General features: G+C 43.7%; 1 protein-coding gene across 10 annotated transcripts in view; it reads left to right on the forward strand.

Annotated features, from left to right (window-relative positions):
* Positions 1–4056: 4056 nt before the first annotated feature.
* Kif1b (kinesin family member 1B) overlaps positions 4057–27364 on the forward strand; it is a 128050-nt gene continuing 104742 nt past the window's right edge. For 7 of the 10 annotated variants that reach the window (XM_029476042.2, XM_029476046.2, XM_085838589.1 and 4 more), the window contains exons 1-2: positions 4060–4389; positions 18673–18847. In XM_029476042.2, coding sequence (XP_029331902.1) covers positions 18742–18847 — 106 coding nt within the window. In that variant the 5' untranslated portion in view covers positions 4060–4389; positions 18673–18741. Of the gene's footprint in view, positions 4390–18672; positions 18848–27364 lie in introns of all 10 variants that reach the window. The other 3 variants (XM_029476047.2, XM_021161571.3, XM_021161572.3) reach the window with 2 other exon arrangements.

Genomic DNA, 27364 nt, shown 5'->3' on the forward strand with positions numbered 1-27364 from the left:
CTTACCTGACACCGGCTTGCTCTCTGCTTATCTTTTGTAGTGTAAACCTTGTAGTAGTCAGTCAGTGCCTTTGATCTCTTAAGGTTTTTTTTTTTTTATTTATTTTTTTTTTATTTCAAAGTCACAAAGCTCTTTTCTGTTTTCTAGTAAAATGCTTAAAGCTTGCCTTTTCTGATATAAGTCTTTAATCTTTTTGTTTCTTTTTTATTTTATTTTATTTTATTTTTTTTGTTTGTTTCAAGGCAGGGTTTCTCTCTATAGTTCTGCCCATCCTGGAACTCACTCTGCAGACCAGGATGGCTTCAAACTCACTACCCACCTCTGCCTCCCTGAGTGCTGGGCCTAAAGCCATGTGCCACTATGCCCTGCTTTGATTTAGGGTTTTTTTTTTTTTTTTTTAAAGATTTATTTATTTATTTATTATATGTAAGTACACTGTAGCTGTCTTCAGACACTCCAGAAGAGGGCGCCAGATCTCGTTACGGATGGTTGTGAGCCACCATGTGGTTGCTGGGATTTGAACTCTGGACCTTTGGAAGAGCAGTCGGGTGCTCTTATCCACTGAGCCATCTCACCAGCCCAGATTTAGGTTTTTAATCTACCTGAATATCTATTTTATATGGGATAGAGAAAGGAAATCACATTCTGTTGTAGTTGTTGCTTTTTGAGATGTAATCTTATATAGCTTATGTTGTCCTCAAACACAAGGCTGACCTTGAACTCCTGATCTTCCTCAGCCTCCAGAGTGCACCACCATGCCCTGCTCTGTCTCATCCTATCAATTATCCCAGCATCCCTCATTATCATTTATGGGCTAACACTGGCCCACTGACTCCTCATGTTGCTGCTGTCATATGTTAAACTCCTACACCCATGTACGTATCTGGTTCTTCTGTTCCAGTTCCAGGTGTGTGTATGCTCGTGAAAACACAACAGAGCTCTAGTCTGTGTGCTGCTATGGAGGCTCTAACTAGAGGCAAAGGGCTTTTGTCTCTCACGTTCTTTGTACTGTGATTTCAGGGGTAGCCTCATCAGACCATGTTGAATTCACTCTCACCAGTAATGTGTGATTTTAGAGAGGTTCTTTTACATAAAATCTGTTAGCAGAGTAACTTAATGACTGTGCTAGGTGACTTCTTCATTTGTCAGAGGATCAAAAGCCTAGGTACACATAGCAGGCTATTTGGCCTCTTGGTATACAGCAGTCTTATCTGCCTCCATCGATGGGTCTGGTTTTACTACCCTTCTACCTCCACGAAGATCCTCTTTTAGATGGAGATCCACCGAGTGTCCAAGCCATCTAGGGGTTAATAAACTCGTAGCTCTAAGCCTGGGTTTAAGTGGGTGTCTTCCATGACTCGATGGAGCTGTGCTTATGAAGCCACCACACTTTCAGGTTTGTCTTGGCCTTCAGGACGCTGCGGCATGAGAGAGCCCCACGCTCAGAGGGAGCCTATTTCCCTGACTCTAGTTTTTTGATATTCTTCATTTTCTGCATTCTGCTTCTTCAAGCAGAAATAGTCTGGTTTTGTTTATTTAATTGGTTGTTTGGTTTGGTGGGATAGGGTGTCACCGTGTACCCCTGCTTAGCTTACTCCATATGTAGCACTGACTGGCTCCCAACTTGTGGCGATCCTCCTGACTCTGTCTCCTGAGTGCTGAGAATATTGGCATGCCCATCATTCCTGGCCCAAGCAAGCTTTTCTTCATAGCTTATTTGCTTAAAAAACTTTATGATAGGACTAGAGAGATGGCTCAGCAGTTAAAAACACTGACTGCTCTTCCAGAGGTTCTGAGTTCAATTCCCAGAAACCACATGGTGGCTCACAACCATCTGTAATGAGATTCGATGACCTCTTCTGGTATGTCCGAAGACAGCTACAGTGTACTCATATACACAAAACAGATAATTAAAAAAAACTTTATGATGCATGAAGATATTAAAATTGTGTATATTAATGAGGATGGCATACTGTTTGGACACATAAACATTGAATAATGTTTAAGTTGGGTTTTTAGCATATTTATATCCTTAAACGTTTTAGAAAGATTTATCTTTTCATTAAAAAAAACTTATGTGTGTGTATCTATGTGTTGGCATGTGCACAGGAGTGCAGGTGTCCTTGGAGATGTCAGAGCCCCCTGGAGCTGGAGATACAGGTGGTTGTGTGTTGCCTAAATGTGGGTACTGGGAGCTCCAGTCCTTTTCACAGCAAGAAGCACCCTTCCCTGCAGACCCATCTCTCTAGCGCCTCCTTCTTTATAGCGAGACGTTTGAAGACCTTTCTCCTGGCTTTCTGAAGCGTGTGTCCACGTCAGCAGCTCTTGCTCCTGTGCAAATCCATCAGCGCTTCCCTACCTCTGATGATTCAGCTCCTCTTCCTCTTCTCTTCCTCCTCCTCCTCCATTTCAAGGCTTCCCACATACTAAACAAGCACACCCCCACTTAGCCACACTTCCATGCCAACTTCTTGCTTTAGGTATTTTATTGATGTCTGTTAAACTTTATTGCTATGGTACAGTGGGGGTGTGAGGTGTGTCTGTGTCAGAAGGTGGCTGTGTTCATCAGGCTCTCTCCATCCACCTGGACACCGGACTGGGATCCTCAGCTCATCGGAAGCACTTTTACCCACTAACCCATCTAGGTTGGGCCCTGTTTGTTTAAGACAGGGTTTCTCTATGTAGCCCAGGCTGACCTTCCACTCAAATAGTTGCTTCTAATGTTTTAAGCAATTCTATTCTGTGTGTGTTTCAGAATAAATGACATCAACTCCTTTTGTGGGAAGGTGGAGTGTACATTCTAAAGAAAATGAGAGCTGGGCTTAGTGGTAAGTATCTTTAATGCCAGCAGTCAGGAAGCAGAGGAAGACAGATCTCTGTAGGTTTCAAGACAGCCTTGGCTACTTGGTGAGTTTCAGGAGAGCCTGAGCTACCAAGACCCTCTGTCTTGAACAAACAAGAACAAACAAACAAATAAACACAAATGTCCAATGAATGTGGAATAATGGGAGTCTGGAACTTCATTGGCATGGTGATTGTCCAGAGTCATTAGTATACAAAGTTAATTTCTCACGTTTTAGTGTGTAGGCCTTTCTCTACCCAATAATTCTGTATTAAAGTCAGGGATGAGAAAAAAAAAATCTTACTTTCAATTTCTGCTAGTAAATCCAAACCACGTCCTCTAACCTTAAAATGCAGTGTGATTGGCAGGTTGTCATTGTGATATTTTAACTAAGCACTGAATTGAGCTGCTTATGAACGGCTGTGGGGCTTTTCTTTTGAGCTGAACCTAAATCTGATTTTTAAAAAACATGGCTCATAGAGCTTTTGTGTTCTTATGAGTCCTGGTAACCCCCTCTAGGGGCATCTCTCTCAGGCCGCTCAGTCCATTCACTGTGCGCGATACAAAGCGTTTTGTTCCTGTGCTCACACCAGCACGCCATCTCCCAAGGAGACGCTGAATGCCCACTAAGTCATGCTTTCCCATTACTCATTCCTCCTTTTCTCCCAAGGTGGCGTGTGGGAGGTGTTGTGCTGGGGTTCGACAAGAATAGGCTGGGAAGCTTTCTGCTGGATACACTCATGCCTGAGCGGGGTTCCTTTCCCACCGCGCCGGGCTCGGTGGCTTCACCGTGTGAGCTGTTTTTCCAAATGGACAATGACTCCACACTCGGCCGCTCCCACATAATCCCAGCTCTCTGGATGGCATCTGGACCGTCCAGTCCCGCCCAGTCACTGAGCCACTTTTTGTCCCCTTACGAAGCGGGTCATTTGGCTACACAGGCGCGGCTGCTACCCACTAACACCTTTCGGGGGGTCACCCGGGAGGGAACTCTGGACACCGGCTTCGCCCACCAGGCACGCCCGCACCCGCACCCGCATCGGCTCCCGTACCACCAGGGGGCGCTCGAGTGTCTCCGTCGCTCCGCCGGCACCTTCCGCCCCCTCTTCCAGCCACGCTTTACTATTGGTCATCTGTCTCAAGGTCTTCATCGCGATTGGTCGCCTTCCGCGTCGGTCTCGGTTGCTGGGCGGGCCGAGGTGACGCTCGGCGCTCTAGCTCGGGGCGGTGTCCCGCGCCGGCGGCTTCGGGCGGAGTTTGGGGAGCAGCGTCGCGGTGTAGTCAGACGGCAGTGGTCCCGGGAGGCGACAGCTCGGGTCCGGGCTTCTCTCTGTTCCTCCGCCGCATCCACCGCCGCGCCCCGGCCTCCCGCCAATCCTCGATGCAGAGCTGGGCGGCCGCGTGATGGGGCTGCGGAGCGGCGCCCTGCGGCTCGCGGCGGCCGCTGCCTGCGCTGAGGTGCGTCGGTGCCCGGCCTCCCGCGCCCCTGCGCGCCTCGGCGTCTTCTGACTCGGCCGGCTCGCCCGTCGGTCCGCAGCGCGGCTGAGGTGAGGAGGCTGAGGTGGGGCGGCCGAGAGGAGGTGGGCGGTGGTGCCGCGGCGCCGGTGAAGGGGGCCGCTCCCGCGGGAGGGACTCCCGGCCGGTGACGGGCCTGGAGGGGGCGAAGCGAGGAAGCGGCGCGGCCGGCCGGGGCTCCGGCTCCGCGGTGAGGAGCCTCGCCCTCCGTGGAGAGACCTGGCCGGCCGGCCGCGAGCGCCGGGCTTTGGTCCAGCGGCCTGCCGGTCCCCTGCAGTGCCCTGCACCAGCCCTCCGCTTCCCCTGGGCTGCCAGGCCCCGCTCTGTCCGCGGGCCAGCAGATCCGTCGCTGTCCCGCCGTATGTGCGCACATTGCAGCCCTGACGAGCCGGCCCTGCCTAGCTTGGAGCCAGGCGATCTCTCCCCCCCTCTTCTGCTCTCTCACCCCCTATTGTGGTTGGCATCAGGGTTCCAACCGGGAATGTGGCAATGCCCCTGAGCCCGATGAAGGTAGGAAAGGGCATCCGACAGAACGGAGGGCGCAAGGGCTGGACGGAAGAAGCGATGCAGAGGGAGGGGGCTTGTTGGATGCTGGCCAGAAGGGAGGAAGGCTGGTGTGGGCTCGACGTTCAGCCGACCAGGATCACTCTGGCAGCCATATTGGGAGGATGATCTGACAAATCCTTTAGGAGCCAAGTCCGGTTGCTGGAAGGCACCGAGTGACAGCCCTGGCAGCTTTCAGGGTGACTGGCCGCACCAGAAGCCAAGTTGTGGGGGTTGGGAGGCCACTCAGAGCAAGCTAGTCATTGTTCATGCAACGCAAACCCTCACCGACTGGAAATGTAAAATTGAGCTCCCAAATCACTTTTTCTCTTTGGTGAATTGCTATATGAGCCTTCAGGGTAAACTGGCTTGAAGATTCCATTCTTGTTGGGGTGAAATTCTGTGTTTCTGTCCTTATCATCGCCATCCACCGCTGCTTTGGCCCTCGAAGGCCTGTTGATGTTTAAGGCCACTTTACCATATTGGAGGCTCTTGGCGTATTGCATGGCATGCATAGATTTGCATAGTATCTCATCGTGCAGAGATTAGGGAAAGTGGAATATTCTGGTAGCAGAGAAGACTTGCAGCAGTATCTCTGAGATGCAGGTTGTCATCTTTGTGGAATCTGGAGGTAGCCTAATTTAGATTGTCAACAGATCTCTTGCTTATGTAGCTCTCTCTGGTCCAAGCAGCTGTTCTGCCAACACTAAGCATGCTGCTTTGTGTCATGATGTGCCTGTCTCAACCCAGAGAAAAGTGGTGTTCAGCTTTGAATAACTGTTTAAAAGTGATATTATAGTGGATATTGGACTTAAAGGTTGGCATTTTGTGGATTTGGCTTAGTCATAACCAAATTTTAGCTTGCGTTCTCATTTGAGAAGCGTGGTAGTTGATATTGATTATGAAGTAATTGGAGTTGTTAATGTTCTATTTGAGGAGAGACTTTGAAGATTACTCATCTTGATGTTTTAAAGTAGATTTAGAAATGATCAATAACTGGCTTCAGAGTGAGCCTGTAAATGTGCTTTCCTATACTTTGATCATGCACAGGATCTGGAGAGATGGCGTGACTCCTGCCTTCTTTATGCCCTTTAATTTAAACTTCATTTATTATATATATTTGTTTTTGGGAGGGAGTTGGAGCACTAGCTCAGGTTTTAGACATGTTAGACAAGTTGTCTACTACTGAGCCAGACTCCCACGATCCATGCTCCCTTTTTTAAATGCATAAGTTCTTTTTTTCCCCCTATTTTAATTATCTGTCTACTTAAGAATAACTACAAAAACAAATTCCAATGTTTTCTACTTCTAAGAAAAATCAGCACACTATTTTTTGTAATTTTTACCGTTAGGCAATCTCAGTGAACTTTCAACAGACACTAATTTTGTTTTTTTTTTAATTTGTTTATTTCATGTGTATGAGTGGTTTGCTTGCATGTATATGCATGTGCACTGTGTGCTTGTGTGGTGCCCTCCAAGGAGAGATGAGGGCTGGATCCTCTAGACCTGGAGTGACAGATGATTGTGAGCCACTCTGTGGGTGCTGGGAGCTGAACCAGGGTCCCCCTCAGGAGCAAACAGTGCTCTTAACTGCTAAGCCGTTTCTCAAGACTAAAGTTAGTGGTGTTGGCAGTACATTAATACTCAAGAAATACAGAATGTTTGTTTATGGTTCCATATCAAAATAAGGAGTAGCTTTAAGTACATGTAAAGAACTGAGATTAAATATAATTTAAGCTTTTGAAAAAAATTAGTCCTGCTGGGCAGTGGTGGTGTATGCCTTTAATCCTAACACTTGGGAGGCAGAGGCAGGCAGATTTCTGAATTTGAGGCCAGCCTGGTCAACAGAGTGAGTTCCAGGACAGCCAGGGCTATACAGAGAAACCCTGTCTCAAACAACAACAACAACAACAACAAATTAGTCCTTATTATAAATCTGAAATGGAGGAAAGATTTCTTGACTCTGCATAGGTCTTTGCTATTGAATATATTTCTAGAATTTATCCAATTAAGTACAGTTTCTAAGGCATAGGTCAGACTGTTTTCCATTTCAAAACCAGATATGAACGCACTTTCTTTTTTTTCTACTAAATTAGTGCAGGGAATAAATTATTGCCCAAGAAAAGTCTGTCAACAGTTCCCAAGGCCAAAGCTTTCTAGCCTATTTTTTTCTGTTTTGGTCTTGTTCTGTGTACAAAATAAAGGTCAACAATGAATCCTTGCTGCCTTGTTTGTAAACCCCTTCCCAGGCTACTCACTGTAACAAGTCTTTCCCAAGAGTAAGCATATCCCTTCGGTCTTGTAAACTGATGTGATAGAATTCACAGTGCCCTGAAGTTAAAGGTGTATTGTTCCTGTTTCACAGTGTTCTCTTTGAAAGAGGCCTTGTGTGAACAGATAGTGGTAAAGGTGTGAACTCCATAAGAGAGTGAATATGTATACTTCTAGAACCTTTATTTTGGTGCAGGGTAGAAGACATTAAACAGATGTGGCTGTGATAAGAAAGCTTGTAGAAGGGGTCTTGGACTGCCCAGAGGTTGTTTTGTTCTGTTTTGTTTTGTTTTTGTGAAGAGCTCAGTGATTGGTTTGTTCTCATCGTGGTTAGAGGTCAATCCAGCCCACAGAGAGACTCAGCTCTTCATCCTAAAGTACTGTACGGCCTGCCATTTGTCCTCAGACTCCCTTCGCACTGCAGTTGCGTATTCAGAGGTAACTCTGATATACTTAGTGCACTGCTGCGTGTGCTGTGGAAGCGTCTGTGATTTTCTCTCTCTCATGCTGTATGATATTAATGGTCTGATGATTGTTTATGGTTGCATACGAGGTGCAGGTTAAAAGACTAACATCTATGCTCGCACATATACTAAAAGACTAAAACTATCTCTTAGATACAATACCTTTTTTTAGTTGGCAGGGCTGAGGACTGGACTTGTCAGGCAAGTGCTGTTCCCAATCCCCAGCCCCATAAAGCTTTTCCATTTTATTTTACAGTTTAAAAATTTCATGTTTACAACAGAGCTTGACATTGAGTTACATACTTCTGTCATTTTCTCCTTTGGCTCAGTTTTCCCTCACAATCAAATTTTAGTGTTATCTTTGTGTTGCTAGGCATTGGACCCTGGGCTTTGCATATGCTGAGCTAGGGAATGTGCTCCTGAGCTAGGGCTCTAGCCTCATACAGATTTTTCACATCATCTTGGCAGATGTCAGTGACTATCTACGTAAACAGTAGCAGCCGCAATAACGAGGAGAAAAGCATTGTGCTCATAATAAGCAGTTTCTGTATATCAGGAGGCTCTTCTGTAAGCACATTATTAACCAAATTCATAGACAGCCATGCCAAGTACATACTGTTACAGTTCTTCCTCATGTGAAGAAACTGAAACATGCTAAACTTCCCTACCATGACTAGAGCTGGGTTAGTGACCACTGTGCTGAACTTCTTTAAAAACTACCCTTTCCTTAAAAGTCCTTCACTTCTCAAGCACTGGCTGGGTTCTTTTCTGGTTACTATTGTGCCACATCTTCTAACATGTCATTGCTTTCAGATCTCAAATTTGCCTTCTGATCTTAAACCCTGGTAATTTAGAGGTCTCACTTCTGTAGTCTTCTTGCTTGTGCATTCCATGTTGAGTCCCCAAGGCTCCTCGTCTCTTCGTTTCCCACACTGTGACGTCTGGGTTTGCTGCTCCAGCTCTTTTCTTACGATACCAACCTTTGCTGTTTTAAGTTCCTTACTCATCTGAAGGGCCACTAGACACATGCCAGCCTGAACCATTCCTGAGATCCATTTGGTTGTTGTTTTGAGACAGAGTCTCTATGTCGCTCTGGCTGTCCTGAAACTCACTATGTAGACCAGGCTGGCCTCAAACTCACAGAGAGCTGCCTCTGCCTTGCAAGTGCTGGGACTGAAGGTATAAACCACTACCAGACACAGTACCAGGACGAGCCAATGCCTTCCCCTTAGGCTGTCTTTAGAGTTTTGCTTTGTTTTTTCAAACAGGGTCTATGCAGTCCAGGCTTCCCCTCTCCTGCCTCAAGCTCCTGAGTGCTGGGCTTATAGGTGTGCACTAATACCTGACCCACTTTAAAATTTAGCATGAAAAACTAAACTATTAGTCCAGACAAGCTGTATTTTTAGTTATCCCTCTGTACACAAGATTTTTGTTTACTTATATTTCAATAGTCTCATTATATGTGGAGCTTATAGTACTTTGCTCAAATACTTTCCAAAGGCAGTAAGTATTATAAAGTATAAACACACATTTCTCGTAATGGCTTAGTTTACTATTTATTTTAACTGGGATGTATGTTATACAATCCAAGTGCTAGTTCTTAAAATCAAAACCAAACATCAAGCAGATCTTTAAAATTTATACAAAACTCTGTATTTAATGAGCGGGATGGCTGTGTGTGTGTGTGTGTGTGTGTGTGGACAGGAACACAGTGGACTCAGGAGACCGAAGCCAGCCCCACAAAACAAAAGCAGACAAAGGTTCAAGGACAGAGCAAGTTAAGTAAGAGACACTTGCAGAGCAGTGATGTAAAATGTGCATACCATACTCCCCGTCGCCTCCTAGTAATAAAGGCTGGAAACCTGAATAAGAACAATATCAGCCGGGCATAGTGGCATAGTGGCGCATGCCTTTAATCCCAGCATTCAGGAGGCAGAGGCAGGCGGATTTCTGAGTTCGAGGCCAGCCTGGTCTACAAAGTGAGTTCCAGGACAGCCAGGGCTATACAGAGAAACCCTGTCTCGAAAAACCAAAAAAAAAAAAAAAAAAAAAAAAAAAAAAAAGAACAATATCAAAGAAGTAGGGGACTCTAGAGCCACTCATGCTGACTGTAATTAGCTGGAGAGAGGGGACACTTTATTTTTTGATACAAGGTTGTGCACACCTGTATGCTCTATTCATCATGTTGCATACACATTCTAGGGGATCCCTGTCTTGGAGAAACTTTCATTCTCTTGGGGGAAAGAGGCATTGAAGCTGAGCTGCTCTGAATGGACTCGAGGGAAGGGAGGTAAAGCCCAGAAGTGAAGTGGTGTGTAGCTCTGTAGCTCAGTCAGGGGAGGCTGTGCTGAGGTGGTAAGATTTAAGCAAAAATCTGAAAGAGGTGAAGGAGTTAGCCAGGCAGATTAGAGAAAAAGAGCAATCCAGGCTGAAGAGCGCATGAGCCAGCCCTAAGGTAGAGCTTGCCAGGCATGTCCAAGGAGCAGTGCGGGAAAGTCAGTAAAGGAGAAGGGCATCCAATAAAACAGATCCCCAAAGACTAGGAGCCAGTGGTACACAGCACAGGCCAAGGGACTAGCTGAAGTCAGGGAGAGGAAAGCAAAGTAGGCAGGGAGGTTTGTAAAGAGACAGGGGAGGTTGAAGGAGCTCCTGCCTTCTCCCTATGAGGTGGTAGATGCAGTTTTTGCTAAGCAAAGGCAGTGGAAGATCAAGCCACTGTGAACATCCTGATAGGGCCGAGCAGACCTGCTGCAGCAAGCATCCAAGTCAAACCCGGGCTCCACCAACCCCCAGCCCTGTGTGAGGCTTCTCCATGAAACAAAGTAAGATACACACACAAATGTAAAATGTTTCAAGAATCAAATTCACTTGCTTTTCACGCTGGGGATGTAGTATTTAACGTAACTGTTTCTAATAAAGAATGTAATCATTTGCTTAGAATACTTTATTTCAAGCTGATGAACCATAGGGCCTATTTTCCTCTAATCCATGGGTGCCTCCCTTAAACCCCCATGCTGGGGATAGAATCTAGGGCTTTGTGCATATTAGACAAGCACTCAGTATACAACTGGGCTGCATCTCCAACTCCTGTCTCTTGAGGCAGTTCTTGATTTCTGAGAAAAAAACAAAAAAGCCATGTCAGCAGTGCAAAGGATTCTTGATCTTGTAGTTGCAGAGGCAAGAGGATATATGTCTGGTAAATCTAAAAATTGTATCAGGTTATTTTAGACAGTGGTTAAAAGAAAACAGTTGGAGAACCTGGCCGAGCCTGTTCAGCCACATTGGAAATTGAAAATCGGATCTGTCAGAGACTGTTCCTGTGTTGTCTGAATCTTGGCACTGAGTTAGGATGCGAAAAGCAGCATTCCTGACACGGGTCTAGTTTGCACTTTCACAGAGTGACCAGAGAATCAAAGATCAAAAATGCACACACGCCCTTCCCTTTCTGCTTCTCCCTCTCCCTCTCTTTCTGTCTTCCCCCCAACCCCCACATTCTTACATATTGGGGCCACTTTACAGGTATAGCCATGGTCCTAAAACTTGCTTTGCCTTTATTGACATTATTAGATATAGAGAAATGTATAAATGTTTTATAGAAAGGAATTATTCTTAGTCTCTCTCTCTTTTTAAAGTTTTATTTTTATGAATACCTGCATGCGAGAAGAGAGCATCAGATCCCAGCATAGATGGTTATTAGTCACCATGTGAGTGCTGGGAATTGAACTCAGGACCTCTGGAAGAACAGACTGATCTTAACTGCTAAGCCATCTCTCCAGCCCCATAATCTATCTATTTATGGTTTTCTTTTCTTTTTTTTTTTTTGGTTTTTCGAGACAGGGTTTCTCTGTGTAGCCCTGGCTGTCCTGGAACTCACTTTGTAGACCAGGCTGGCCTCGAACTCAGAAATCCGCCTGCCTCTGCCTCCCGAGTGCTGGGATTAAAGGCGTGCGCCACCACTGCCTGGTTCTTTTTAATTTTTAAAGATGATTTATTTTTATTTTATGTGCATTGGTATTTTGCCTGCATGTGTTTCTGCCGGATCCCTTGGAATTGTTGTCACAGACGGTTGTGAGCTGCTGGGAAGAGCTGCTGAGCCATCTTTACTGCCTCTATTTTTAGTATATCAAAGGTTCTCTACTATAGAAGTTTACGTAGCTTTGTGATGTGTTTGTTTGTTTGTTTGTTTATTTGAAATGTAGTATAATTTACTGTAGGCTGGCTTTGAACTCCTGTGTAGTAGAGGCTGCTCTTGGATTCCTTATCTGCTTGCCTTCCCTTCTCAAGTGAATGAGCCACCCTACCCAGCTCATTATTATTATTTTTTAAAGGTAAGGTCTCATGCACCCCAGGTTAGCACTCACTGTGTACTCTAGGTTAACCTTGAATTCCCGATCTTCCTGCCCCACCTCCCAAGTGCTATGATTACAGGTGTGTGCTCTTTACATGCCTTTTCTGTTTGCTTTGTTCTTTAAATTACAGATCAATCCTTGAGAATACAATTTAGTCACAGGCATGGCAGTACATACGTGCTTTTAATCCCAGCATTCAGGAGGCAGAGGGATCTCTGTGAGTTAAAGGCCAGCCTGGTTATGTCAATTCCAGGACAGTCAGAGCAACATAGTGAGACTCTGTCTCAATATATATATATATATATATATATATATATATATATATTTAATTTTAAATTCCTTGATGTCAAACTGTTGTTCTAGAAAGTTGAGCTAGTAATAGTTTCTTTTTGGAATAAAAATTAGTATCATGAGCTTAGAATAAAAACTAGATTAAGGTAGCTAGCTACTGAAACAAACATCTGCCCAGTCCCAAACTTCATGCATCTCAGTGAATTTCTCAAATTTTGTTTTAAATCTATTTATTTTATTATTGTATGTGTACAAATGTGTACCATGTGGTGCTTGGTACCCATGGAAATCAGAAGAGGCGTGGGGTCTTCTGAGCTGCAGTTACAGACGATCGTGAGCCTTTGCATGTGGAGAGTCAAACCTGGGTCCTCTGCCAGGGCAAGCGCTCTTAACTCTGTGCCGTCGTTGTCTCTCCAGTCTTTTTCAGTGGCCTTCTCTTCACTAGTGATTCTAATAGACTATTTCTTGGCTAAAAACATCTGTAGTTTTAATTTTCTTTTTCAATGTGTATGACTGTTTGTCTTCATGTGTGGGTACCTATGAAGGCCAGAGGAGGGCATTGGAGTCCCCCTGGGACTGGAGTTACATGATAATGAGCCACCATGTGGGTGCTGGGGATTGAACTCAGGTCCTCTGGAAAAGCAACCAGTGCTCTTAACCACTGAGCCATCTCTTCAGTCCCTAATCTGTGTTTTAGGAATATAATCTTACATGCTTTCTATAAATGGATATGACAAAATAAATTAACCCCAAACAAATCAAAACAGCTTGGTGTAGTAGTTTGTTTGTTTGTTTGTTTGTTTTTCTATTGCTGTGGTAAAGACCTTGAATAAAAGCCACTTAGGTTGGGAAGGATTCTTTAGCTTACAAGTTATATCACATCACCAGGGGAAGCCAAGGGGGGAGCTCAAGGCAGGCACTTGGAACTGAAGGAGAGACCACTGAGGACCACCGAGGAACCCGGGACTGCTGCCTTGCTCCTGGGTGCTTGTTCTGTTTGCTTTCTTACACCACACAGGACCACCTGCCCAGGGGTGGGACTGCCCATAGTCAGCTGGGGCCTTTCCACATCAATCGCCTATTAGGAAAATGCCCCACAGGCTTGTCTACTGCCAGATCTTACGGAGGTGTTTTCTCAATTGAGGTCTTCTCTTTCCAGATGACTCTGTGTCAAGTTGATAAAAGACTAACTAACACATCTGCTATCATTCATAATAAACAAATATTGTTCATTTCTACTTCTTCACTTTGCAGGATAATCAATTTGTTTTCTCCTTCTAATAATCTATGTTGCCTCTGAGAGCAAATGGAAATCTCAGAAGAACAAAGATAAGCAGGCAAAATCTGAGAAATGTTCAGTCAAGAAACTTCAATTTTTCCCTCCTTAGACAGGGTTTCTCTGTATAATAGCCGTGGGAGTCCTGGTCTTTGTAGACCAGACTGTCCTCAAAGTCACAGAGATCCACCTGCCTCTGCCCCACAAGCGCTGGGATTAATGGTGTGTGCCACCGTGCCCAGCAAACTTAAGTGTTTTATTGTCCCTGTAATGTTAGTGAATGCTTCTGGAATTTTTGCTCCAGTCTATTTTCCTAATGCTTTTAACTATGCTGTAGTCTGGGGTATATAACGGATTTATACACTTATACACCCCAGCTGCTTTTCTTGTGTGTTGTGTGCATTCATGTGTGTTTATGTGTTTGCGTGTGCATATATGTGGAGACCAGAGGACAACTTTACAAGTGGTTTTTCAGTCGTCTTTCACTGGCCTGAAGTTTATGATGAGCTTGGTCGGCTGGCTGGCCAGCAGCCACAGATCCTTCTGTCTCTGGTTCTCTGGTTCTGGGATGGAAAGTGTTTTGTTTTTGAGAAAGGGTATCACTATGTAGTTTTGGCTGGCTTATTCTGTAGACCAGATCATACAGATCTGTCTGACCCTGCCTCCTGCCTCCTGAGTGCTGGGATTCAATTTGTTTACCATCACACCTGGCAAGTTTTGAAGTTGTAATAGTTTGATGGACATCTGTTATAGAAGACTATAGTTATAGGTAATTTATGTATTAACTTTTTTATAGTTCACTTAACTATAATTTCAATTATGATACTGAAGATAGTCTGTTTTACCACAGAGTTAAATTAAAAAGTGTGTATTTTTTTATATTTTTGTATGTTCATATTGTTGTGGGCAAGTTTCCCCCCCCCCACTTATTGTATTTTGTGGGAAAAGAAAATTAAAATGTATATATTATTGGGTGGGGATGTATACTTGGTAAAGTGTTTGGTCTAGTATGCATGAAGCCCTGGATTTGGAGCAGGAGGATCAGCGGTTGGAAGAAGGGAGGGAGAGAGGGGGATACAAATAATTGCTTCCCCAGCCAAAAAGGAATTTGATGATTAATTAACAGGAACATGGTAGGAATGGAAAGAAATTTTATGGCTAGATGGATAGAGGGGGCAAGCTTGTTTTGGGGTGAGAGCTATTTGGCCTTGTTTATTTGAGGTTGAATGAAATGTAGGCAGAAGAGTTAGGGAGGGGAGCTAAGCCGGCTGCACAATGATGGTGTGAGGATGTTAGAAATACTCAGTGTCTTAGTCAGGGTTTCTATTCCTGCACAAACATAATGACAAGAAGCAAGTTGGGGAGGAAAGGGTTTATTCAGCTTACACTTCCATACTGCTGTTCATCACCAAGGAAGTCAGGACTGGAACTCAAGCAGGTCAGAAAGCAGGAGCTGATGCAGAGGTCATGGAGGGATGTTACTTACTGGCTTGCTTCCCAGTTGTCAAGTTGACACAAAACTAGCCAGTACACTCAGGTTTTAGTTCATGGTGACAAGCCTATTGTGTCAAAAGCTGAGTAAAGAGGGTTCGGGTTTTTAATTTCTAAGCCTGAAGCTTTGAGTAATTTGCTAGGTCTTAGGTAGAAGACAAAAAGGAAAACAAACAAATCCTTTTTAAAAATCAAATTATTTAAAATAACTGCCAACATTTTAGCAATCTTTTTTCTATTCCTGGTTATCAAAAATTTTACGCCTTTTCTTGAAGAAAGATCATTGCTTTTGGTTGATAAATGACCTTTTTTATAACCACCTTCTCCCTAGTTCTGCTATTTGAAGAAACTGGGTGACTTGTTCAGTATTTCTTCCCCTATTCTGAATATGGGTAGTATCTTTCTGTTACCACTGAGAGCTGGATTATTTGGGTCTATTTAGCAATTGTGAAAGGCCCTGGGGTTCGGTGAGTGGAGGAATTGGGCTAGAACATGGATTGTGTCCTTTGACTTTGGTCATAGATTCTTAGAAACAAGAATGACCCGAAAGTCATGCTTTAGGAAGGTTGATTTGATTTGGGGGCTGGACTCTTGTTTCGTAAGCTCGAGTGCCTGAGTTCTGAGCCTTAGCACCCCAGCCGTAGAAGTCTGTGACTAGTGCTGCAAGGGAAGGATATAGAGACAGGGGGATTGCTGGGGCTCACTAGCCTGCCAGCCTAGCTGAAAAACAGTGAGGTCTAGGTCTGTAGAGCCTGTCTGGAGGGACTGTGATAGAGCAGGACTCTCATCTTCCTCTGGGCTCCACCTCCCACAAACTGTCCTCTGACACACAAAATACATAAATTTAAAACAAAAATCCAGTACTTGATACCTATGTTAAAACTGTTGAATACTGGCCAGTGGCTATTTTATGGTTATTGCTTTTTAGTTCTGCTTACAACCCTGGTAAAGGACTATTGGGTCAAAACGGAAAGCTCAAAAGAAGTTCCTTTGTTGCAAGAATCCTCCTAGGCATGGATGGGGAGATTGTTGCAAGAATCCTCCTAGGCATGGATGGGGAGAATGAGGGGTCGGTGGGGCCTGAAATCCTAGCATCTGGGAGGTTGAGGCAGACAGGATGGAGAATTCAATCCAGCCTTGGCTACATAGTGACCTTATTTCCAAAAGAGCCCGAGGGAGAAGGCGGGAGAATCGGCAGACTACTAGTTGGGGAGATAACTAATTTTTGGATATCATAAGAGTTAGAATGATAATTACATATCAAAGTCCTGGGGGAACTGCAATGTTGCTGTGATCTTTCTCCTCTTTCCTTTCCTTCTCTCCTCCCTCCCCCTCTGTATGTATCCATTCATCCACCTATTTACCCAGTGACTGAACTCAGGACCACCGAGTTAATCTCCAGCACTTTTTAATTTTATGAGACAAAGTTTTATTTGGTCAAGTCTAGGCTGCTGTTGACCTAGCAGACGTTATAGTTTAGCTTCCTGTGTTGCTGTAATTACAGACATGTGTTGCCACACCCATATTCAGCTATGCTTTTTATGTAGCTCCTTTCTCAGTGCTGCATTCTTTGTGTGTGTGTGAGAGAGAGAGAGAAAGAGAGAGAGAGAGAGAGACAGACAGAGACAGAGACACACAGAGAGAGATAGTACTGAACGAATGACTATAGCATATGCAACATTAATTGGGAAAGTTCATAACTTTGGGCTTTCATTTGATAAATGTGGCCACGAAGGTATTTAATATATTAAGAACTTTCCAGTTACTATAAAATAAAAGATAAACAGACTAGAAAAAACATTGCAGTGTATGTGTATTAAATTAAATAAGATTAATATCAAAACATTGTAATAACTTGAAACAAAACCAAAAATCACTGAACCTAGCAAGGATTTAAACAGGTTATTTTCCCAATCAGGGAAATGAAGCTCATTAATTGATTCCTTTAATAGATTCTGACCTCTCAGCCAGACTCTGTTCTATGTGCTAATACATATGGCAGATATCTGAGCAGTCTGGACAGAAGACAAGACATTTCCCAAAAAGAAAAATCTCACATAATGATGATGATATTAAGAAAATAAGAGGGGCCAGGTGTGGTGGCACGCACTATTAATACTAGCATGTTTGAGGCAGGGACAAGTAGATCTTTGTGAGTTTGAAGCCAGCCTTGTCTATATGAGTTTCAGGGCACCCAGGCTACACAGTGAAACCTTGTCTCAAAAAAAAAAAAAAAAAAAAAAAAGAAGGGGGTGGGCTGGAGAGAGAGTGCAGGAAAGTGCTGAGGAACTCAAAACTGAGTTTAAAACCAACCAACCAAACCAGTCTGAGTGCCATGTGTTTGTAATCCCAGGCTGGGAAGGTGGAAGCAGGGCACCTCTTGGACTCATGGGCTTTAAGGCCTGCCTAGCTAGAAGGCTGTTTGCGGTCGTCCAGGCCTTTAATCCCACCACTCAGAAGACAGATGCAGCAGATCTCTGTGAGTTCCAGGACAGCCAGGGCTACATAGAGAGACCTTGTCTCAACAAAACAAAAACAACAAGAAAAAAGATACTGTGCCAGAAACTCAGTCAGCCCTCCCCCGGCAAGTCATAGCTCTTGCAGGAGAACCTACAACTGCCACTTTACTAAACCAGTACAATCCTTCATTATGTTCCAAATATTTATCCTTTACCCACAGATTAGTGTAGTTCACACCTCTCACCAAGGAAATGTCTCTTTGCAACAGATGGAGACCACTACAGAAAAACAGAACGGATCAAAATGCAGAGCCCTGTGGAGTCCAGTCCAAGTGGCACCTGTCCACCACAGCCCTGCCTTTAAAGCTCAGGGATCACTGCGGGGGAGTGGGCGGGGAGGGGGAGCAGAGAGGCTGTAAGAGTCAGATGGACAGGAAGTTTGCTGTGAGATTTTGTCTCCTATCTCGAAGTCTCAACAATATAGCTTCCTTAACACAAACTGAAGAGGGATGACACCAACAGACACGCTAGCGTGAACTGCAGGCAACTAAGGAAGGCTGAGGAAGTCTTCTTCAGGGAGAAGCATCTCACTTGATTATCTTCTACCAGGTAGTAGCCCTGGAAAGCCTCCTGCTCACAGCAGTAACATTATACAGAGAGGACTGCATTTATATAGTTAAGACTATAGAGGGGCTGGTGCGATGGCTCAGTGGGTAAGAGCACTGACTGCTCTTCTGAAGGGCCTGAGTTCAAATCCAGAAACCACATGGTGGCTCACTACCACCTGAATGAGATCTGATGCCTTCTTCTGAAACATCTGGAGACAGCTACAGCGTACTTATGTATAATAATAAATAAATCTTTGGGCTGGAGCAAGCAGGGACTGAGCGAGCAGAGTTGACTAGAGCGAGCAGAGAAAGACTGGTGCCTGTTACTCTGCAGGTTACTTTTAGTTAATTAGTTAGAGACTTTTTAGGGTTTGAGAAAGAGATAATAGGATAGGAAAATGGTTTCCATCTTTACTGTTTGGTAAATGACTGTTGGGAATATAAGACTGTAGTTGAAATAATAGGCAGGCTTTTAGAAATAGACCTGAAACAGTAGCTCTCATGAGTCAGCCTTTGTGTCCCTTAATTTTGACAACCTTGTGTACAATGCTTCTCTTTTAAAGGAACCTTGAACACAACTTCAAGAGAAGATTTGATTTTTACTTCTGGACTGCATATATCAGGCCATCAGAATGTCGGGAGCCTCCGTGAAGGTCGCTGTTCGAGTGAGGCCCTTCAATTCTCGGGAGACCAGCAAGGAGTCCAAGTGCATCATTCAGATGCAAGGCAACTCGACCAGTGAGTACAAGTTGTTTTCCATACGAGCATGCCTCTTCCCTTCCCTTCCCTTCCCTTCCCTTCCCTTCCCTTCCCTTCCCTTCCCTTCCCTTCATCTCCTCCTTGCTGTGATCAGAGTATGTGAACATCTGTGTCCTAACCCTTTGCCAGTTCAGGATGATCTGCTGAGTGTGTCCCCTCAGGACTGCTGTAGCACTTAAGCATGGACTGCTTATTTCATTCTTTGTAATTGATGGACCCTGAATAGCTCAAGTGTTGATCCTTACTTATCAAGTTTAGATTCTATGAGAGTGAAGGTCTAAGCAGTGGGTTTGACTAAATTCTGAAGGAAAATATAACTTTAAAGCCCCAAGATTGCTTTCTTTCTTTTATTAAATATAATTTGAGCTTGGGAAGATGTTCTTAAAACTTATTCTCTTGGGCTGCAGAGATAGCTCAGAGGTTAAGAGCACTGGCTGCTCTTCCAGAGGTCCTGAGTTCAATTCCCAGCAACCACATGGTGGCTCACAATCATCTGTAATGGAATCCTATGCCCTTGAGGACAGTGACAGAGTACTCATATAAAATAAATAAATAAATCTAAATTAAAAGAAAAACTTATTCTCTTGACTTATAATGATTGATTTGAGCATTGGTTATGGCTGTAATATGAGGCAAAATATGATTTTAAATACAAGTAGACACTACCATCTTTTAGTGTTTGCTTTGTAATAAAGTAGAGTTACTGATTTTTTCAGAGTGGTTACTGCTGCAGTCTCACAGTGGACTTCTGAAAGTCTCTGATCGGGATAATGGGACGTGCTGCAGCCTGTCCACTGCACCCTCACAAAGCAGGCTAAGGAAGGAAGTATGGGCTTCCAGTCTGGGCGTGGGGTCCCAGAGCGGCAGGAGAGGCATGGCTGCTGAGGATGAGGTTGCTGGTCCCAGTGCGTCAACTGTCAGGAAACAGAAAGACGGACAGACAGAGATTGCTCCCTCTCTCCCTCCCCTCCACTTCTCTTTCTGAGTCAGGGTTTCTCTGTGTAGCCCTAGCTGTTCTGGAGCTCACTCTGTAAATCAGGCTGGCCTCAAACTCAGAGGACCCACCTGCCTCTGCTCCCCAGTGCTGGGATTAAAGGTGTGTGCCACCACCGCCCGACTCACTTTCTCCTTGAGGAGCCAGTGTTCATCAGCTGTCCAAGTACCAACATTTTTTACTTCTAAAAACTCTTTAAAGTGTTGATTCCCCATATAGAATAATTGTCAGTCACAACTCCCACCCCTTAAATTCTTTTCTTTTAGAAAAACATTTTTTTTTTTTTTTAAGATAGGGTCTGTCTTCCTTCTATATTCCAGGTTGGGCTCAAACATGTTAGTTTAGGGTGACCTTGAACTTCTGAGCCTCCTGCCTCTTGTCTTCTGAATACTGAGTTATATAGGCATGTACTGTCGACCATACCTGGCTTTGTGCCTGTGAGCAAGGAACTCTACAAGTGAACTATATCTCCAGTTCTGAAAATGATTATGATACAAAATAAAAGGGATCAAAGTGATACTTGTTATAAAATAACAGTTTTAGAAAAATGCAGGGGCTACCTGGCATCATGGTGTGAACCTGTAACCTCAGCACAAGAACTTAAGGCAAGAGGCTGGCAGGACTGATCCAGTTTTTTTTTTTTTTGGTTTTTCGAGACAGGGTTTCTCTGTGTAGCCCTGGCTGTCCTGGAACTCACTTTGTAGACCAGGCTGGCCTCGAACTCAGAAATTCGCTTGCCTCTGCCTCCCAAGTGCTGGGATTAAGGGCATGTGCCACCAATGCCCGGCACTGTTGCATGTCTTAAAACAAAGATAACAATTAGAGCATAGGTATTAGCTCAGTGAGTGAAGTGTTTACTGTGAAAGCGTAAGGATCTGAGTTCGATCCCCAGAACCCCCATTTAAGGCGCTGAATGTGAAAGCACATTGCTGGGGAGGGGACGACAAGCAGGACTCAGCAAGTGTCAGGCCAGCTGCCTTAGTACATGAGGTGTATGACTGCCTGAGAGTAACATCTGGGAGTGACCTCTGCTCCCGACATGCCTTCACACACATGTGCATGTGCACCCACTCACACACACACAAACACACACACATGTACATAAGATAAAGATGAAAGCTACAAATGTAGGTTTGGGAAAGAGCAAATGAAATAGCTCTGTAATGAGACAGGTGCTGAAATATTTAATCTCAACTAGGAGCTTCTAACCTGCCTTTGATCATTCAGTTCCCGGATAAAAAGACACAGAAAACCTTTATATTTATAATAAGCCTTTATTAGCAGTAAGGCTGGATAGATATCTACCCTTTATAGTATTAAAATCTATTCCTATTGATAACCCTGTGTTTTGGGCTGCTCTTAATTCCAATCGACTAACCCTTATGGCCATGCTTTCTTGACTTCTAACTCATGGCATCTTCTCTCTTCCTCCTTCTCCCCTTCCTTGTGGTCTCCTCAGACACCAAGACCTCCTACTTCAGTTCTGCCCAGTTATAGGCTGTAGGCATCTTTATTCATAATCAGAAATAATTTGAGGGCAAGTCACATAGCATCACTTGGGTCATTGTGCTTAGCATTACAGTACATAATAACAGAACAAACCTCAACAGGTGGAGGCTATGCTTGAGGAATAAATAGATAAAAGCTATTTCTTAAAAAGATTTGTTTCATTTGTATGACTATGAGCACACACTGCTCTCCCTGGGGACCTTAGTTTGATTCCCAGTCTCCATATCAGACGACTTCCAACTGCCTGTAATTTCAGTAAGGGGGATCTGACACATTCATGTGCACATATGCCCACCCCACTTGCACACACACACACACAATTAAAATAATAAAAATAGAAAATAACACTGTATAAACAAACATATAAATAAATAAAAGAAAGAAAAGGATGTCATAGCCATATTATGTTAGCAGCTATAGAAGGCTGTTATGTGCTGGGCAGTGGTGTTGCACGCCTTAAATCCCAGCATTTGAGAGGCAGAGGCAGGTGGATTTCTGAGTTCCAGGACAGCCAGGGATACACAGATAAACCTGTCTGAAACAAAACAAAAAACAGAACAAAACAAAACAAAAAAAAGGAAGGCTGTTATGTTGGCAAACTGGCCTGCTTGTTGATCATAGGATTGCAGCTCCTTGCAGATGGGGTGCAACAGAGGATGCCCCTTCCATAATAATTTTTACACAGAGTAGAAAAGCATAAAGAACACTTTGAGGAATATGTAAAATTTGAAAGTTTAGTGGTAGGTAACCTTTTTATTTAAGTGATATGTGGTCTTAGGAATCATTTTCTGGCATAGACAAGTATTACTGCCTTAAATATTTTAGAGTCCTGAACACAGACAAATGGCTTTGTTCAGTAATATCCATTTAGCTCCACTTTTTTTTGGTCTACTTCGTAAAAAAGGAAGATGTCAAAAGTAATGATTTAACGTTTGACATTCATGCTTAAGTGTAAGTTTGGAGACACTGAACGCATACACATCCCCTCAGACAAAGAGGTGGGTAGAGCTGGTTTTCTCTTTTTTTTTTTTTTGGTTTTTCGAGACAGGGTTTCTCTGTGTAGCCTTGGCTGTCCTGGCACTCACCTTGTAGACCAGGCTGACCTCGAACTCAGAAATCCGCCTGCCTCTGCCTCCCAAGTGCTGGGATTAAAGGCGTGCGCCACCACGCCCGGCTTTTTTATTTGGTTTTCTTTTTTTTTTTTTTTTTTTTGGTAGAGCTGGTTTTCTCATAGGGTGTAGGGTTGAATTGTAATGTTTTGCTTTGTCTTTTATAGAATTCTGTCTTGCTGTTGGGTAAATCTGCTTGTTTATCTGTCTCCTTTGACTAGAGTCTTAAAATTTTTATTCTTTAATGTGTAAGCTCAGTAGAATCAAAGCAGTTTTGTGCATTTATTTATTTATTTATTTATTTTGATTGCCTACATTGCATTTTAAAAGACTTTCCCATTCATACATATGCATTTCTAAACCAAATGATGATATCGCAACAGACACAGAGAATGTTCCAAGTTGACTAATTGAAAATCTGGGCATGAGCACTGTGGGGATTTGAGAAGGGCTGATGTGGAGAGTGATGCTTTTGTTTGATTAGTTTGCTTTTTGGAGACAGGCCTTACTCTATAGCCTCGGCTCGTCTCATACCCATGGCTATTTTACTTCAGTCTCTTGAGTGTTGGGTTTACAATTGGGAGCCACTACATACCTGTAGGCAGGAATGCTCTTGCATCTGTATGATTTTTCTGTTATGAACTAATCAGTCACACAGAGGAAGAGGTTGGGTACTCTGTGCCTGCGCACAGCAGAAGCTAGGGTCTGTTCATGGTTTTGCTCCTTCCTTTTACAGAGAGGGGAGTATTTACTTCTAAAGCCATGTGTCTACTCGATTAAGTGTTTCACAAAAGTAAGAGAATGCCCAGGTCCTATCCTGCACTGTCAGGGGCCTTCTCTTTCCTCAGTACTGGGGGGGGGGGGGGGGGAGACTGGGATCTTGAAGGCCACCTTTCTTGTGCACAAGCTTATGTGTTGGTGACTGACTTTGCGGTGGACCTTTCCCCTCTGGTCCCTCGTCAGCTCTTCCAGTTTACTTAGTTACTGACCTGCCTGCCTGCCTGCCTGCCTATCACTGTGTGTGTCACAGGTGTGTATTGCACTGTGGGTGTGGGGGTCAGAGAGCAGCTCTGTGGATGCTTTTTTCCTTCCACTCTTGTGGGTTCTGGAGCTTGAGCGGAGGCCATCAGGCTTCCATGGATAAGCACTGTTATTCACTGGGCCACTTTGCTGGCCCTGCACCCCTATATTTGTGTTACTTTTTCCTTTTAGGCTAAAGTTCAGGGTCATAAAGATTAGATTGTGCTCTCATTTATAGACAAGATATCAGGAATATCCTGTTTTCTCTCTCTCCTTCCCTCTTTCCTTCTTGATTTTTTTTTTTTTTTTTGAGACAGTGTCTCTTGTAGCCCAGGCTGACCTCTAACTCCTTCCGTTGCACCTCCTGAAGGCTGACGGTAGAGGCATGCATTAGTCTGTTTGGTATATGAGGTGCTGTGCTTTAGACAAGAGCTTTGCTAACTGAGGGACATCCTTGACCCTGGTATTTTTTGTTTTGTTTTATTTTCATTTTGCCTAAAAAGTCTTCAGCATATCATGTTGAGACATATTTATATGTGATAAAAATAATACTAGTTTTTGGTAAATTAGAAGTATTTCTTCTGTCTTCTGTTTCTATTTATCGAATTGTTTCCAAGAGTTTTATGAACACAATTTAATAGAATATTAGTGTTGGAACCTGTTTTTTTGGTGTGTGTGTGTGGTCTCTCTTGTGTTTATTTAGAAGTGCCTACTGTGGAGTTCTATTTATAGCACTGCATTGAGGAAGAGAGAGATGATGTATTTTTTTGGCTGCTTCTACAAACAAAAGAGGATTCTTTGGATTTAACGGTCACTTTGCAGCAGTAATTGTTGTCAGTGTTGTAATTATTTTCTATATTAGGAAATACTGGGTAGTGTTAGAATAGTTAGCCGATAGATATTGTTGTTACAGATATATCACTCTCTAGGTATTATAGGTATTTATATATATTAATTATTTATGTGTGTAGACAGCTTAGGGAGGTGATTCTTTCTCCCTTGTGGCTTCCAAGGATCAATCTTGGGTCATTAGGCTTCATAGCAAACACTTTTACCACTGAGCGTCCATCCAGCCTTATTCACCCATTTCTCATCAGATCAGAGCCAGTAGGTACATAGCTTACTCTTTCAGGTTTCTTCAGTCTGCCTGTGATGATCCTCCTCATGTCTCTGCTGTAGGCCTCGCCTGCAGGACACAGTGCTGACAGGTTTTTACTTCGCACAGTGGTCTCATAAAGTTGGACACGTTCTGAGGTTGTGTTTCTTATCTGTTATACCTTCAATAAGAAGGATTCACTAAATAGAATTTGTCTTATCTTTCTCTTTAGTCATAATTGATAAAGAGAGAAAGAGAGAGGGAGAGAGAGAGAGAGAAAACCTTTTTTGTTTTGTTTTGTTTTTCTAGACCATGCTGGTCTAGAACTCATAGGTATCTATCTGGCTGCCTTTTTTTTTTTCCTTCCTATTTCTGTTCTTAAAGGTGATATCTACAGCCATACAGCTGGGCTGTACTGGTGCACACCTTTGATCCAGCACCAGAGGCAGGCATATGTGCATGAGTTTGAGGCCAGCCTGGCCTACAGAGCTAGTTATAGCACAGTCCAAGCTACACAAAGAAACCCTGTCTCTAAAATACCAAGACAAAAAAAACAAGAATAGAAATAAGGCTCTTTTATTTTCTCCATTTTCAGTAAGAATAACATAGTTTGTACAATGGTTTTCCTTTATCTAATGAAATCGTTGAAGTGGTCTGTCATTTAATAGTCTGTTGGATACCTTTCCTGTTTCTTGAATATTCTTCAAGACCATAATTTCATCCAGGCTTAGACCTGTAAGGTTGAGGCAAGAGATCTGGATTTTCAGGTCAGGCTGGGCTACTTAATGAGTGTGAGGCCAGTCCCAGCTGTGCAATGAGATGCTGTCAGAAAACAAAACAGTGGGGTTCCAAAGCTAGTGGGATATCTCAGAGGTAGACCATGTGCTTTGCCTGCACCAAGTCACTCCCATCCAACCCCCGTGCCTCATGGTTTCAGTAGCTCGTGTTCTTTGTGCTTATGATCAGTGTTTCAGTTGTCATCGTTTATTTCAGACTCTTGAGTCACAGGGTTCTCCTTTGTTAAATGGGAATCCTGAGGTTGAGGTAGCTCACTGATACAGCCACTGCATACCATGTGAGACAGAGGCTTCAGTTTCCAGAATCAGTAAGTGGGGGCAAAGCTGTTGTTTTCCAATCACCTAACCCAGGACCATTTATAAGGATCAAATACAATGATATATACTTGTAGAAGGATATTTGAAAAATAATTTTGAGTGGACGTGGTGGCGCACACCTTTAATCCCAGCTCTTGGGAGGCAGAGGCAGGCGGATTTCTGAGTTCAAGGCCAGCCTGGTCTACTGAGTGAGTTCCAGGACAGCCAGGGCTACACAGAGAAACCCTGTCTCGAAAAACCAAAAAAAAAAAAAAAATAATAATAATAATTTTGTGGTTAATCTTAGTACCAAAGTTATTTTTAGTCAGAGGTTTGGTTTTTAGGGGTTTTTTTTGCATTTATTCTATTTTTTGTGTGTATGTCTGTGCATTTGTGCACTTGTGTGGCGGTCAGAGACACCTTGTGAGTCATTTCTCTTTTTCCTTTGTGGATTCCAGGGGTTGAACTCATAAGGCTCAGCAGGAAGCAAACTTACTGGTGGAGCCATTGTGCTAGCTGGGCATGTTAAAGTCAGAGATAATTGTGTCTAAGTTAGATGAGACTTTCCGTGTGTATTTGGAACTGCTTTTCATCCATCCACTTATTCAAGTGTATTTTACCCTGTGTGTGCGCACATGCACGAGAGAGAGACAGAGTGTGTGTGTGTGGGGGGGGGGATGCCTGGGGACACATGTCTGCAGTGCCATGGTGCACATGTGGAGAACAACCATGGAGTGTCAGCTTTCTCTTCCTGTGGCTCATGGTCCTGGAGATCCAGCTCAGGTAGTCAGGCTTATACAGGAGGTGCTCATATCTGCTGAGCTTTCTTGCTGGCCTAAGAACTGCATTTAGAAATTTAAATTGCATTAATTATTTACTGTGTGTGTTGGGGAGGGCAGTATTTGTGCCACAGTGCACATGTGGAGATCAGAGTACAACTTTTGGAAGTTGATTCTCTTCTTTCTCCATGTGGGTTCTGGGAATCAAGAATGGTTCATTACACTTGGTGGTAAATGCCTGTGCTTCTTACTGGCCCGAGAACTGATTTTATTTTATATAAGCTTTTAAACTGCTTACATTGTTTTCATACCAAAACAGCTATGCAAGAGACAGCTGGGGCTGGAGAGGCGGCTCAGCAGTGAAGAGCACTTGTTGCTCTTGCAGAGGACACTGCGGTGGGTGACTCATAGCCATCCAATACTCTGGATCTAGGGAGATCCCTCACCTTCTTCTGGCCTCCATGGGAAATCTCTTTTTGCCTTGGCTATCCTGGAAAACCTATCTATGTAAAGTAGGGTGGCCTGAGACTTAACCTGCCTGCCCCTGCCTTCGGAGTGTCCCTCTGCCCTCCCAACAGTAAGATCTGCTAGGAAACCTGGTCTTTGTTTTCTGCTGTCCATTTTAAAGTTAATTTTTAAATATCCATGCCAGTAGCAAGGCACTGTGATTGCTTTTGGTAACCCAGTGAGATCTGAAATGGAGGGTGAGCTAGCAAGCTGGTCTGCTGCTTCTGTTTGTTAGGGAGGGTAGGCATTCAGTGATTGCTCTGTCAAGGATTGTGCATTATAGGAGACTAAGTACTGTTCACAGTTGTATTGTTCAGTAATGTGGATGATGTGGGTATAAGCAGGAAATTGGGTTTTTGTTATTAAGCAAGCAGAACCTTTTAGAGTT

This window comes from Mus caroli, unplaced genomic scaffold (assembly GCF_978045245.1).
Source record: "Mus caroli unplaced genomic scaffold, Mus_caroli_1 scaffold_6, whole genome shotgun sequence".
In the NCBI taxonomy this organism is placed as follows: Eukaryota; Metazoa; Chordata; class Mammalia; order Rodentia; family Muridae; genus Mus; species Mus caroli.